Below are 16,530 nucleotides of genomic sequence, written 5' to 3'. Positions count from 1 at the left end.
GGGGAGGAAAATTGTAAACTTCAAAGCCTTGCAAAAAAAATTATTGGTAGAAATTACCATTGTAAATAACTGGAAAAATAAATAAAATATTTATTTAATTAAAAAATAAAACTTGGTATTTAATATGGATTCTGGAAACTTAGTATTTATATTGGAAAATATAGTATATTTTCTAATAGTATGTGGCAACTGCAAAGATAAAAACTTTAGTAGAAGTATCTTTCCTTTTCTACAAACTGAGGTGGGGTGTAGGGCAGAACACAGGATCAAACTCCAGAGCTAAAAGATACCTTAAAACACATCTGTTTGATTCTTTCATTTTCAGTTTTGCTTTCTAGATTGACCAAGATGCCAGATGAAGGTATCTTCTAATAAAGTTCATTTTTGACTCAGTAGTAATAATAATAACACTGCCCAAATAGAAAATTATTCTATTGTTCAAAATCTAGGGTTTAAAATTAATTTCTCATTTAAAACTTGGTAATTTAATATTTTTTACATATTTGAATTTCTTTACCCTCGTTTTAATTCTAGTAAAAGAGGTTTTTATATTTAAGTTGCAACTATTAACTCTCCATATACACTATTTCAATCTTATAACTAGCTTAAAAAGTCTTTCAGCCTGTAGTATCCACTAGTACAATCAATCAACTTAGTGATGCTTTGAGATTTGATGAAATCCTGAAGTGAGATAATTCATTGAAACTTGAACCTATATCATTTAGGATAGCGGTAATGGTCTACATACATATTTATTAGGACCAAAATACATACTCAGAAGATGACAAAGTTGAAGCTTCTATATCCAAGATCTCCAAGAGAAAGAGAAAATGGACTCAGGCTATGAATGAGCTCAAAAAAGACTTTGAAAAGCATTTGAGGTAGGTAGAGGGAAAATTTGGAGGAGAAATAAGAGTGATGCAGATAAATCATGAAAAGAAGGTCAACAGCTTGGTGAAAGAAATACAAAAAATACTGAAGAAAATAATCTTAAAAACCAGTTAGGTCAAATGGAAAAAGCAACATAAAAGGCAAATGAGGAGAAGAACACCTTAAAAAGCAGAATTGGCCAGCTGGAAAAGGAAATAACAAAGCTCTCTGAAGAAAATAACTCCTTCAGGGGTGGCTAGGTGGCATAGTGGATAAAGCACCAGCCTTGGAGTCGGGAGTACCCGGGTTCAAATCTGGTCTCAGACATTTAATAATTACCTAGCTATGTGGCCTTGGGCAAACCACTTAACCCCATTTGCCTTACAAAAAAAACCTAAAAAAAAGAAAATAACTCCTTCAAATGCAGAATGGAACTAAAGGAAGCTGATGACTTTGCAAGATATCAGGAAGAAATAAAACTATATCCAAAAAAAATTAGAAGAAAATGTGAAATATTTCACTGGAAAAAACAACTGAACTCAAAAACAGAATGAGAAGAGATAATTTAAAAATTATTGGGCTACCTGAAAGTCACAACCAGGAAAAGAGCTTAGATTTCATTTTTCAAGAAATAATACAGCAAAATTGCCCTGAGATCCTAGAAGCAGACAGTAAAATAGAACTTGAGGGAATTCACAGGTCACCTCCTGAAAGAGATCCCAAAAGAAAAACTTCCAGGAGTACTATAGCCAAATTCCAAAACTCCCAAATCAAAGAGAAAATTATAAAAAGTGCCAGAGAAACAATTCAACTACCAAGGCTCCTTGGTCAGGATTATACAGGATCTGGCAGCATCTACATTACAAGGCTCACAGGGCTTGGAATAGTATATTCTGGAAGGCAAAAGATCTTGGTTTACAAGAGAATCAACTACCCAGCAAACCTGAATATCCTCTTTTAGGAGAAAAAAATGAACTTTTTTTTCCAGTTTTTGCAAGGCAATGGGGTTAAGTGGCTTGCCCAAGACCACACAGCTAGGTAATTATTAAGTGTCTGAGGTCACATTTGAACTCGGGTACTCCTGACTCCAGGGCTGATGCTCTATCTGCTGTGCCACCTAGCTGCCCCAAAAAGATGGACTTTCAATGAAACGGGACATTCCTACTGAAACAACCAGAGCTGAACAGAAAGTTTGATCTCTAAGTACAGAACTCAGATGAATCATAGAGGGGATGGACGAGAAGGATTAACTATGAGGAACTTAATGGATGTTGAACTCTTTGTATTCCTAATGGGAAAAAAGATACTGATAACTCATATGAACTTTCTCATTTATAAGAGCAGTTAGAAGGAGCATATGTAGACAAGGCATAGGAAGGAGCCGAATATAATGGTATAATATAGTAAAAAGATGGAGTCAGTGGGTGATAAAGGAAAGTACTGGGAGGAAGAGAAAGGAGAGGAAGAACAAGCTAAGATATTTCATATAAGAGTCAAGAAAAAGCTTTTATGATGGAGTAGAATGGGAAAGGTGAGAGGAAACGAGTGAAGCTTCTTTCTCATCAGAAATGACTCAGAGAGGAAAGAGATGGGAGAAGGGAGAATGGGGGAAGTAGGAGATAGAAGAGAGGGAAGATCATGGGAGAGGGTATTCAGATACAACACACTTCTGAACAGGGACAGGATGAAAGGAGAGAGAAAATAGTATAAATGAGACTGGGGAGGAATAGAGTGGAGAGAAATACAGCTAGTAATAGCAATGGTGGGAAAAATATTGAAGCAAATTCTCTGGTGGACTTATGATAAAGAAGGCAAGTCATCTCAGAGACAGAGTTGTTGGAATCTGAACACAGACTGAAGTACACATTTTTCTTTGTCTCTCACTATTGTTGAGATTTCTCATCTTTCTGGGGGGAAGCGGGGTTTATGCTTACTCTCACAACAAAATTACTGCAATAGTATAAAATAAAAAAAATTTCAAAAAAAAGATAAGATTATGCTATGTACAAGTTCACTTTGGAGCAATGGGATCAAAAAAACATTAGGGAAAAAATGACACCTGAGTAGGGTCTTGGAAGGATGGACAGATTTGAACATAGCCAAGAATAAGGGCATTTCAAGTGAAAGAAAGAATGTGAATTGGAGGTATTAATTTAAACTATTATTTAAAAAGGCTGCTTGATTATATTTTAGTCTTTTCTTAGTTAAACTAAGTACTATTTAAAATAAAAAGGTTTTAAAAATCATTTAGTTTAATCATTTTTGATAACTTACTCTTAATAACAAATTTCTCAATCATTAATTTTGGGCAAAGTCAATTAATCTCTTTAGAATTTTATATCAGTGTTATACTACCAAATCTTTATTGTTCAAATATTAATAAAACATTTATCTAAACATAATTTGGTTGAAACTACATAATTACCACAATTCTATTATTATTTTGTCATTGGGCAAAAATATTAGTTTATCTGTTTTAATAGAGTAGACCTGATTATATACTCACTAACTATTTCCAACGCCATCACCATCTGGAGACCGGGTGTAAGTAATCTTGAACTCTATATCAGGTACAAGTTGCATAGCCCTACGATAAAACTTGATGGCTAAAATAAGAAATAAAAAGAAATTAGTTAAACACAACACATTTATTCCATCTTAATGGTATTTAATTTGATGATTTTCTTTAAGTACAACAAAAATCCCTTTTTCTGAATGTAGTAATCTTGAATGATTTACTTTTATTTTACTGGCAGTTCGCAGTAATCAACAATACTATAAAGCTAACTGTGAATAAATATGTCCTCTTTTTTACTAAAGTTGGTAAATCATAAGAACATTTAATATAAAGTATTTACTTATAGAAATACTTGTTAAAATTCTTATACTATTTTTCCTTTTTAGTTTACAAATTCTCTGGGAGCAGGGACCAGACCTATTTAATAGGTAGTCCCTATATACATTTAGCACAATGTACATAGGCAGAGGAAATACCTAGTAAACATATGTTGAATTTGTAATCCATCTTTTTACTACTTTCCACTGTATATTTCCCCATTCCACATTTTTGGGGAGCTTTGAAACAGCAATTGTTTCTAGTCAATAAACATTTAAGAGCCTACCCTGTGCCAGAACTAAGCTAATCCTAGGAATAAAAAAAAAGACAAAGAACAGTCCTAGCCCAGAGAACCTCAAGAATCTAATGAGGAAGAAAGATGCACAAACAAGTCATATACAGGATAAACAGGAAATAATCAACAGAGGATCAGCACTACTAGAATTATCTAAGGACAATGTATTTTTTCTTAGCATCACAAGCAAAGAGTTAAATTAAAGGAACTACCAGCTTATTGCTGATGGGATTAGTAAAAGCCTGAATGGCTTTTAAAAATTAGTCTTTTATTCCTAATTATTCAGCACATTTAAAAAATTTATACCTTTAAACTCTTCCCTGTCACCCTCTAAATTCAACTGGTGTCCAAGGCTTGCTCATTTTACCTCTACTATATCCTTTCTCTCATTCCCCCTGATATGTGCCACCACTTGAGTCAGCCACCACTTCACCTCACACATCCACTACTGAGATAGCCTGCTGCTGGGCTAGCCTGTGTCTAGTCTGTCTGTCTGTCTGTCTGTCTGTCTCTCTCTCTCTCTCTCTCCAATCCCATCTTCTATTCAGCTGCCAAAAGTGATTTTCCTAAAGCATAAGTCTGACAAATCTCATTCCTACTCAATAAACTTCAATGGCCCCATATTACCTCCAAGATGAAATTGAAAATCTACTTGACCTTCAAAATTCTTCTTAACCTACTCCCCCCCATCCCTTTCAAATCTTATACTTGTACCCTTGGGATCCAGTGATATTGGCCTCCTTGCTCCTTAAATACTCCTGATTCCTAGTATTTTCAGTAGATGTCTCTCCTGCTTGGAATGATTTTTCTCTAAATCTTTTCAAAAACAATAATATGGTATGAGATCAAAAAAAGCATTGTCTACCTTGCATGACAAAATGCAGATTTTTATAGCTATCCCCGACAAAAGCACATCTCTCCTCTACACACACACACACACACACACACACACACATATTTTTTCTATTTGCATAAGTGCATTTTTCTTTTAAAAATTTCCTTCAGAATTTAGCTTAAATTTTACTGATTCCTTTTGTTTTTATATTACATATTATTACTTTCTTCTTTTTTTTTGCATGAATATGGGATTAAGTCACCAGCCGAAAGTCACATAACTAAAGTATCAAGTATCTGAGGATGGATTTGAACTCAGGTCTATCTAACTCCAGATAGATCTGACTTCAGTTCTTTTCCAGAGGAAAAGAGAATATAATGCCAGAATACAGATGAAAAATTGCAAAGCTTAAGCATGACTCCAAAGAAGAGATATAGAAAGACATTGCTGACCAGCGGGTGGTGCTGGAACATTATTAAATCTTCAAGGTGATCATTCACACCATAGGAATCAGAAATTTACAAAAGTAAGATTTGATTAACTGTGTTGATTGTCTAGATTTAAGAAAATGTTAATGTCAATTTTAAAGTTCATGTACAAAAAATTCCACCCCCCAGTCAGATTGTTAAACATGTAATTGTATTCAATATCAGAACTGAACTCTCCTTTGTAACAAAACAACAGTCCAAGAAAAGATATCCGTTGAAGCCCTGTATTAGAAAGCTCAAGGACTCTGTGAGGTCAGCAAAGTACTCCACAGTAGTTATCTCATTTAATTCTTGCAATACCCTAGCCCACAGGCCATTCCTTTGTAGATGTGCAGAAATACATTAAGTCTGGCACATGGCATATGTTTTTGGACTTGGGCTGGCGCTTTATCTACTACACCACCTAGCCGCCCCTAAAACAAATTAGTTTTAATGATTTCTTTCTCCTTTTTTTATTCTAAAAATATTTAATACAGGATAGCTCTCTTGGTGGGAGAGAAGGGACAATGGGAGAAATTCTTATGATATATAAAAACAAGAGTATCAATAAAACTTTATTTTAGAAAATTGAAATGTAGAGTGCTGATTTTCTTCTATAACTGACACAATGACAATACTACCGATTAATGCAACATTCAGTCCCTTTAAACTCCCACCTCTCTGTTATAAGCAGAGAAATCACAGAATCATAGATTTAGGGTTCAAAGACACCCTGAAGATGTCAAATCCAATCCTTTATTTTACAGATTAGGAAACCGAGACTCAGAGATGTTACATTGACACTTACCTAGGGTCACACAGCTACTAAGGGATCACACATTTAGAACTGGAAGAGAATTTAGAGGCCATCAAGTCCAACTCCATCATTCTATAGCTGAGGAAACTGAGGCTCAAACATGTTAAGTAAACTGCCCAGGGTCCCATTAGTTATCAAAGTGCTGTGGCAGGACTCAAACTGAAGTCTGATAAACTTCAAAATCCAGTATTCCACCTACCATTATGGTTTATTTCTTGCTGTCCCTTCTTGAGATCCAAGATTATCAGAATAATGCAGAATCTGGCTTCCTTTTTGTTTTTTTTAATTATTGTAATCATTTTGTATATTGTTTTTTATAGTTATTTATATTTCTGCAAATCTTTTCATATTTCTCTAAATTCCTGAAAGTCATCAATTCTTACTGCCCACAATGTGACAACACATATATAAACTAGTATGTTCTGCCATTTCATAACCAGTCTTACTTATTCTGTTTCCAGTCCTGTAAAAGTGTAAGATTAGTTTTCAAATTAAGAACTGCAAACCATGAATGGTCATATGAAAACACAGTCTAAGTTTACGAATGGTGAGAGAAATACAACTTAAAACAACTTGCAGGTTGTACCTTATGGGCTGCAAATTGACAAAGATGATAAAAATGGGAACAGTTAAACAGGTGAACCAATGCACTATTGGTGGAAGTGTTCATCAACTCAATGCTTCTGAATTTTAAGTTCTGAATTGTACATGAGAAATGAACCAACTCTTCATCCCCTTTTTCTCAGTGAGTCCCAGTGCTCCCCCAAGTGAAGTAAGAGACATAAAGAAAGCTCATATTAATATAAAAATAGTTATACTAGCATCTTGTGATAGCAAAGAATTGAAGATAATATGCCAATCAAATGGGCAACAAATGAAAAAACCATGGCATAAAAATGTAATGGAACATTGGCTTTTAGATCTCTTTGACTCTTTCTACTTTTCCAGTTTTCTTACACTTTTACAACCCTCCATCAACACTACCATCAAGTGACTCTGGTGCTATTCCCTTCAGCACTCCTAACTTTGTGCCTTTTCACTGCCCACAGGGTCCTTCCTAGATTCCCCCACTGCCAATGTCTGAGCTCCTGGAGAGCATGTACTTTGCTTTCTTTTTGCTTATTCTTGGCTCATAGCACAACACCTGACACAAAGTCCTTAATAAATGCTTGTTAAAAGCATTAAAATATGAAAAGGTCCATTTTGAAGGTGGGGAAATGGCTTATATAAAAACAAGCAAAAAGACTACTGTGAATTTTCTGGTAAATATTGAAATTTTCTTTGTCTCTGACCTTGTAGAGGTAAATGCCCAATCACAGGATCACTATCTAAAAGTACAGTTTAGTGATATTTATCACATAATTCCAACCTGATTTCCAGAACCGGCAAACCAATTCACAATTCCACCAACATCGAACTGGTGTCTTCATACAGACCCTCTAACATTGACTGCTTAGCTAAGTTTTTGTTCTTTTTTTAATTTAAAAAAATCCTTTCATAATATAGATATGTTTTAAAAATTTTCTCTTATTATCAGGGATTTTGAGACAGCTTTTATATAGTCACTGACAGTTTGCATTTCTTTTAAAAACTTTTATCTTTTCATCACTTATCTATTTATTTGGGAGTGGTTCCTGGTTTTAAACAATTGTATTTCTTCCTTAGATGTGGTTATTTTTTAAAGCCTTTATTTAGGCATTTTTGATCAATACAAAATGAAAGTGAACACTGGAGTTTGATGTGTGTCACAATTTCAGTTCATGTCATTTAGTCAAAAAGTATTTACTTCTTCGAGGAATGAAAGACTCGCTGCACTTTTTCTCATTCAGTAAGTTCACCCATGGCATAGCATCAAACACCTGACAAATAATTAAGTTTTAGAATCTAAATTCAAATGGTATTTATTGACCTTTTTTTTGAAACAAAGCCATTTTTGGTATGAAAAGTTCCCAGTTCAGAAACTCCTTTACTGAAGCAATATATATATTTTCTGCAACGAACAGTCTCAGAGAGCTGCTTGGGTTCCTGAGAAGATAAAGAACTTAGCCAGGATCACATGGTCAGTAAATGCTGGAGATGAAATTTGAAGCCAGATCTTCATGACTTAGAAGCCAGCTCTCTATCTTATGTATCATGATGCCTCTTAAATTCTTAATGAGGATTATATTAAAATCCAACAATTATTTATGAAGCACCTAAGTAACTATGCAGGTGCAAGGCATAGGGGGCCTAGAAAGCAAAAATCAAAAAAAGTTTTGCAAAGAAGATGGCACACCTGAGATGATCCTTAAAGTAAAATAAGGATGTTGAGAAGCAGAAATGAGGAGGGGTGTGCCTTATAGGCATAGCAAAAAGCCTGTGTGAAGAAATGACAATGAAAATTTCTATGCCTTACATTTTACAAAGCACTTTGCTCACAATCTATAAGTTTAAGTGGTGACAATATTATTATTATTATTATTATTATTCCTATTTCATATAGATAAGGTAACTAAGAGGTGATGTGACTTGGCATGGTCACATGGCTATATTACATGTAATAATATGATATTGTAAACAGAGTACTCACTAAATATGGAATTAAAGGATCTCAATCTAAATCTCAGTCCATCTCCTTAATATTTGTGTCATTTAACCTCTCAAGACCTCTGAACCTAGAGTTCATGAACTTGTTTACTTAGTACTTTAATGACAACATTCTTTTATAATCCTTTTTTTAAATGCATCTAAAAGATTATTTTGAGAAGGGATCCATAGACTTTACCAAACTGCTTCCAATGAATGAATCTCTCTCTCTCTCTCTCTCTCTCTCTCTCACACACACACACACACACACACACACACAAATTATGAACCCCCTGGACTAGATGTTCTCTAAAGTTCTTTCCTACTTTAAAATCTATAAATCTATTAAGTGTGAGAGTCAGGATTCAAACACAGTTCTACTACTGCTCTTTTCACTACACCACCTCTCACAAAAACATATCATTCCAACCCAAAGAAGTTTATTAATTTTAATATTATCTTCTTGGTTTTAAAATATATTTAAAATAAATTTAGTTTTTAAAAGTCACATTAAGAAACTAGGATTTTCCATTTCTTTATATCAAATGATAGAAGAACTGCTATTATATATAAATGAGTGCTCCAAGTCACAAATACAAATCAAAAGAACCCTGAGATTTCACATCACCAGCAAATTGGAAAGGATGACAGAAGACAAGAACAGTCAATGTTGGAAGATGTGTGGAAAGACTGGCCCAGCAAACACACTGTGATGGACATGAAATTATCAAAAGAAACTAAACTCAGCAATGCCTTTTAACTCAAGAGATTCTCTTCTAAATGATGATGATGATGATGATTTGTATCATTTATTCTCAAAGAAGACCATGGCATCAGGAAGGTGATGCCATGACAAGCACAGGAGTTGAAGTGAGGAGGTGCTATGCTAAGACACCAGCCTCACACTTTCTCCTCCCAGTCATCTAGATACAGAGGCCAGATATAAATTAGGATGATTGGAGATGGCCCCAGATGTGAGGCAATCTGGCGTTAAGGTCAGACAGTTAGTAATGTCTGAGGCAGGATTTGAACTTCCATCCTCCTGATGACCTCCAAAGCCAGTGCTCTATCCACTGTACCACCTAGCTGCCCCATACTCTAGGTATATACCCCCAAGGAGATCACAGACAAAAAACAAAAATGGCTATACATACACCAAAATATGTATAGTAGTACTTTTTATGGTGGTAAAGATTTAGAAACATAGTACATACCCCATTGCCTTGCAATATATACATATATATATATATATACATATATATATATATATATGTATATATACAGTAAATGAGAGGGAAGTCCTAGACTTGAGACTTCAGTGGTAAAGGAGACTTCATATGAGGATACTCCTTCCTCCAATACAAACCAGAAATTTATTTTTAACTTAAAGAGTCCTAGAGAGCTGTATAAGGCTCTGAGTAATTAATTGCTTTGCCTGTGGTCACAAAACCTGTGACCATATGTCAGAAATATGCCTTGAATCCAATTCCTGACTTAAAACCCTGCCCCCTTGTAGCTTATAAAATTTATTCATATGACAAAAGTCATCCAATAACAAAAAATTAGGAGTGAGAAATTATGTAATTGTGTGTTTAAATAGTATTACTCTCGATAGAGCATTTTACCTTCATAGAGTGCTCCATTTTGCTCTTCTTCCACTGCTTTCAGGAACAGTTCTCTGGCCTGTAAAAACATGCAAGGACATCAGAAAAAAAAAACTACAAAGCCAAAGATACAAATTTTCACTCAACTGAAACTGAGAAATTATTTAAAGTCTAGCTAAATATTAAGGGAAATGTATTTGGATATACAGATCAGAATTCACAGAAATGGGGAAAACTATTACATTTAATGACATGTCTGCTTCTTTTAAATATTAATAATAATAGAGCTAAGATTCTTAACTTTTATTGCTCTGTGGCTTTCAAAGCATTTTATTTATGCTTTAGATATCTAAGCTCTACAACAAAATTTGTGAAGTAGATGCTATCCCCATTCATCAGATGAAGAAACTGAGGCAGGTGTTAAGGGACTTGACCAGGGTCATATAATAAATGTCTGAGTTTGCTTGAAATTCAAGGTTTCCTGATTCTGTGTGCTCTATCCACTGCATCATACCCAGCTGCTTCATTTAAAAGACTTGATCCAATTTCTACCTGAAGGTTTTCAAAATGATCCCTCTAGGGATATAATGACAGAGAAAAAGAAGAAAAGAAATTACCCTAAACTTGCTCTACTTTATCTTTTGGTTTTCTCCCAAGAAAGATACATAATATATACTTTTGGAAAACAAGCTATTACTTGAACAAATGAATTTCTTTTCAAATAGACACTGATGTACTCAAGATCATTAGTTCACTGGACCTTGATACAAAGTATTTCAAAAGTCCAAGTAAGTGTATTCTTTAAGTTATTAAAGCTCTTAAAATTTCTGAGAAATCCTATACTGTCAAGACCAAGAGATATCTTAGGGATCTACTATTTGATACCAAAAAATGAGACCTGAAGTTGAAAAGCATATAAAAAAAGTAGTGCCATCCACAGTCATGAAAAGAAATCCAACAAAGGATATATACAATGTTGATACTAAATATTTAGCCTAGCAAGATCTACAAATCTGATAGATGTAAGCTATCAAGTTACTCTGACATGGAAGAAGTTATAAACTGATAAACTGACTTTACTTCCATCAGTAAGATCTTTCCAAATTCACATTTACTGAAGAAATTGATTTACTCCAAGGCTAGGCTTGTCTAGTTGAACATCCCTGAAATTCAGAGAAAACATAAGTGATTACCCATGTGAACAGTCAAGATCTTGAAACAAAGACAGCCCTTGGTCCCTACCTTTTCTTCTTTTGCCTGGTCTTGCTTTCCTTTGGTATCTGTGGTCTTTACTAAAGACCCTCTTGTTGATCCCCTGGATGATCGAGTTTCTAAACCACTGGAACCTACACCAGGAGCAAGTTCAAACATCCACTGAGCTCGGAACATCTGGAGTTGTGCCTAAGAAAAAGTATCTAAATTCATCATTATTATAATTTTAGATTTTTAAAAAAGTGAGCAGTACCACTATAATATTTTTAAAAGGTCTAGCATTTATATACCTATTTTAGACATAAAAATATGTCTATTTTTAAGCCTAACATAAATGAGCAGAAGGCAATAATTATTGTCTGTCAAGTTACAAAACTTATTCCAACTCTATTTTAAAATTTTCAGTTTCAACCAACATGAATTAAACTATGTAAATCAGTACATGGGTCAGGGTCAAAACAAAGTTCAATCTGCCAAAGAAATTGAGTTATAGGTAAGCCAAAATTGTAATTAGATTTGTAAAAAATAACTTACAAAATACTACCACTTAATGGAAGTCTTCTGATATTCATAAACATCAGTCAACATCTCTCTGACAACAGAAGTAGTGGTAAAAATTCTTTGGGATGATCAGAATTTTTCCCTCGTTAAAAGTTTTTTAGAGTGTGTAGATATAAAGCTATATCATAGTGACTCTTATTAACACGGGGAGGAGGGGATCCAAAATACAAGCTATGCTGTGTATTTTTTTTTTGCAAGGCAATGGGGTTAAGTGGCTTGCCCAAGGCCACACAGCTAGGTAATTATTAAGTGTCTGAGGCTGAATTTGAACTCAGGTACTCCTGACTCCAGGGCCGGTGCTCTATCCACTGCGTCACCTAGCTGCCCTATATGCTGTAATTTTTAAAATTTGCAATTTTAAAAAAATTAAGGAAACCTCACTGCAAATGTGAGCACCAAGTTTTCAGAATTATGATCAAGTCATTTCATATTATTTATAGAGACCTCAAACTAATCATCTATAAAATCAAGTAGCTGAAGTTGATCATCTCAAAGTTTCTTGCAACATTTAAGATTTTGTGATACTTTTGTGATACTTTTTCCCCCCAAGACAATGAAACAAAAACTAAGTGCACAATGTAAAAAGGAATGGTAACAGAATTATAAACTCCTTGACAAGTATCGTACCTTAGTCATCTTTGTAACTGTTCAGTGCTTAGCATGAAAGTAGGTACTTAATTTTGCTACATGGAACCAATGAATGAATGACATACTACCTGCAGGTTAGCTTCTTCAGGACTTGAATTTTCATCATCTTCAGCTCTTTTAGTATCAGAGCAACAATCATCTTCTTCAGCTTCTGCCTGAGAGGAAAACATGTTTCAAATAAAAATCTGATCATAACATGTATGGGGCATTCTTGTGAAAATAATTTCACAAGAATCAATCCCAGTTCAACTGCAATAACATACTCATTTTCATATAGTCAACGTGTGACTTTCTGTTCAAACTCCTCTGAGTATTTAAAGCTCTTCAGAGCTCTTCAAAATGAGCAATAAAGGGGCCGCTAGGTGGCGCAGTGGATAGAGCACCGGCCTTGGAGTCAGGAGTACCTGAGTTCAAATCCAACCTCAGATACTTAGCCATGTGGCCTTGGGTAAGCTACTTAACCCCATTGCCTTGAAAAAAAATCTAAAAAAATTGAGCAATAAAGGTAAAAGCATTTTGGAGAGCTTAAATAGCAATATAAATGTTAACCATTATAATTATTATTATTATAGTTTTTTATAGTTTTATAGTAATTCTTATATTTTAGTAAATTATACATTTTTCCCCTGTCATATTGTCTTCCAATCAAACTGGTCTTCCTGTTATTCCACATATAATATATTCTGAATCCTTATTTTCTTCACTCACCACTTTCTACATGAAGATGTTCCTGATCTCACCAGCTGCTGCTATTGCCTCTTCTCCCTGGCCCCCAATTACCTCACATTTCTTTTGCATATGTTTATATATGCCCCAAACCAGTATGGTCTAAAAAAATCTGAATTTCAGTTCCACCTCACCCATGTAACCCTAAGCAAGTCACAATCTCTCAAGCTCTAGGCAATCTTCTATGAGTAGAAATTTTGGAGAAAGTGTCCCCTTGCATCAGCCAATGAAGCTTCCTAATCTGAAATCCCACTTCAATTAAATCAAAGGTACATGCCCTTAACCCTGTCACTAAAAAACATATATCAGCTTACCCTAATAGAAGGTAAGGACCCTGGAAGACCTTGACTAAGGAATTGTCTGATTGTGTCTTTATATCAACAGTATCAGCACAGTGTCTGACACTGTTAATTATTAGACCATGCTCATAAGGAACAAGGATTTTGAGGATTAATGCATCATCATTAATTCCATGAACTCATTTTCAGCAATCGTTTCTATCTCCTCTACCACCATACTTTTCACCATGTTGTTAGCAAGTAGTGCTTTGAATTTCTTCTTTCTTCCATGACTTCCATCTGAAGTTCTCTAGTAGCCAAGGTACTTTCTACACAGAAATTGCTATTGAAGGTAAACATATTGCTTTTAATTATAATCTTATTTTTTAAACTTTATTTTCAGTTGTTCTACTTTTCAAAGGATTTAAATTTTTTAAAAAAAGTATCTTCATACAAAGAATGCAAGCTGATGAGAAATGTAAAACCTTTTCCTTCATTAAATACTGCTGTGAACTACCAATTTCTTATTTTGAGAAAGCTTCTATTTTTACATAACCAACTTTAATTTCCAAATAAATCTCCTTTCCTGCCCCTAAATTAAAAGGCTATCCTTTGAAACAAAAAGTAAAAATGGAGGGAGAGAGGGGGAGGAAGAGAGGGAGGTGGGGGGGGGGAGAGAGAGAGAGAGAGAGAGAGAGAGAGAGAGAGAGAGAGAGAGAGAATGAATGAGAATGTGGAAGAGAAGGAAAGGGAGAGAGAAAGCATGCCTTTTGGTTTCAAACAGGATGAAAAGAAGTGTCTTTAGTTGGTTTGTTTTATTTAGTTCATTAAGGTATACCTAACAGGGAATACTTTATAGTGTATTGTACAAATTACAATAGCAGGGGATCAGAACACAAGGTTTTAAGTCCAGCTGAAGTAGAAACAAGACAGAATTAGTGTCAAGGATGCAGAAAAGCCTTAAATTTTTTTTAAATTACTGGTAGTGTTTCATGAAAATAAAATAGTTCCTGACCTTTAGACAAATTCTCCATGAGTTACTCCAAAGAATTAGGCTCAGAAAATAGTATGTCTCAGTTTTGTTCTCAGTAGATATATATTTAAAAAAAGGGGTGACCAAGTTGATTAAGTAGTGTATTTCTTTGTTTGAGTTACTTTGGTCTGAGAATCAGCAAATTAATACTTCATGCAAGAATTTGGTTGCTGGGGGTGATGATCAATCTTAATGGACTTGCTCCTTCCATCAGTGCAATAATCAGGGACAATTTTAGGATATCTACAACAGAGAATACCATCTGTATCCTGAGAAAGAACAGTGAAGTTTAAACAAGAACCAAAGATTATTACCTCCAATTTTTAAAAAAGTTGTCTTATTAGAGATAGCAAAATTATATAGTACATACTTTTATTTCTTCCTCAAGAATATGTTTTCTCTCTCAACATCTTCAATTTGACCAATGCATATCATGGAAACAATGTAAAGATTATTAAGATTGCCTTCTGGGGGGGGATTGTAAAATTCAAAAACTTTGAAAAAAATCATAAGTAGAAACTACTATTGTAGTAATTGGAAAACAAAATATTTATATAATAAAAAAAAGTATTTAGTTGCTGGAATAAGGAGTAAGGATACCTGTGTTCATATCCTGACTCTGTCACTTTATTAGGTGTTTGTTTATAGACAAGTCACAATCTCCCTAAGACTCAAATTCTACAACTGTAAAATGTAAATATTTGAATTGCCTGGCACAAGGAATTGTTGCACTAAAACACCCTATAAAACTTCAAATAATTACATAAATCAATTATTCCATAATTTGCATATTTTCCATAAGGGCATATTGCTAAAAATATGTGTGATTCTAATTTCTACCAACTGGATTATTTTTCAAATATATTTAGCAAATAATTTCTTAATGAGGCTATAGAAACTTACTTTGTGAAGTGACAATTTGTTCAATTTAACTACCACTTATTTTATTTTTCAATCCAGGTTTTCCTATATCATATTTGCTTCAGGTGAGAAACAATCAGACTGCTATTATCAGGGATTATTCTAAAAAGAACAATTACCTTATGTGTGTTGCCTTAGTGAAAAAGAGATCCCCAATTCCCCTCCCCCACATCAGATAAGGATGTATCTTCCAGAATTTTCTTTCACAACTGAGTAAAATTGAGCTCTTGGGAGATTCTCCACAAGTGAGCGGTGAAATGAAAAAGGAATTTTCTCAATACTGAATGTGGTCAGTCACATAGAAATTGTGGCAACCAAGGAAATTACCTTGTATCTTCCTTTTATAGTTAGCAAGAACAAATACACAAGTGAAGTTTAATGTAATGTTCTAAAGACAGTAAGATGCTGGTACATTTAGTTGGATTTGAGTTTCTTTATAATAACTTAGAAAATGCAAAGAAAATAATTTTGCATAGTCATACATTTTCACTACTTTTTTTGTAAAGTACAGTTTTCTCAACCTGTAGCACTATGTTACAAATTAACATTTATAGAAGACTTCTTGCTTTCTCTCTTATCTTCAGTGGCCAAACTTTAGTTTATCACTAACATAGCAAACATTTAACTCTTTAGCTAAGACTTTCAAGAACTTTCAGAAAAAATAATTATGAAAAAGGGAATGTTCACCCAATGTTAAATTGTTATGAAGTTAAAAAAACAAATCAGGGTTAACAAATTTGTTTTGATCCTGGGAATCATGTCCCAAGTTTAGAAGCAAGTTTAATTTTTTAGTTTTCAAAGAAAGAAAAAAATAAAATGCGGCATGAGGAGAAAGAGAGAAGTTAGAAAGTTTTCATGAGAC

General features: G+C 34.1%; 1 protein-coding gene across 2 annotated transcripts in view; it reads right to left on the bottom strand.

The window, feature by feature from the left end:
- Window positions 1–16,530, bottom strand: part of FBXO9 (F-box protein 9) — a 30,640-nt gene that overhangs the window by 11,933 nt on the left and 2,177 nt on the right. For both annotated transcript variants that reach the window (XR_012478579.1, XM_074237204.1), the window contains exons 2-5: window positions 12,779–12,865; window positions 11,532–11,690; window positions 10,311–10,368; window positions 3,377–3,476 (exon numbers count right to left, since the gene is read on the bottom strand). Coding sequence is in view for 1 of the 2 variants with exons in the window: in XM_074237204.1 (XP_074093305.1) it covers window positions 3,377–3,476; window positions 10,311–10,368; window positions 11,532–11,690; window positions 12,779–12,865 (404 nt within the window). In the remaining variant the exon portion in view is untranslated. The remainder of the gene's footprint in view (window positions 1–3,376; window positions 3,477–10,310; window positions 10,369–11,531; window positions 11,691–12,778; window positions 12,866–16,530) is intronic.

This window comes from Macrotis lagotis, chromosome 5, assembly GCF_037893015.1.
Source record: "Macrotis lagotis isolate mMagLag1 chromosome 5, bilby.v1.9.chrom.fasta, whole genome shotgun sequence".
NCBI classification, from domain to species: domain Eukaryota; kingdom Metazoa; phylum Chordata; class Mammalia; order Peramelemorphia; family Peramelidae; genus Macrotis; species Macrotis lagotis.
The sequence above is the reverse complement of the archived record's forward strand: the minus strand, read 5'-3'. Positions and strand labels throughout refer to the sequence as shown.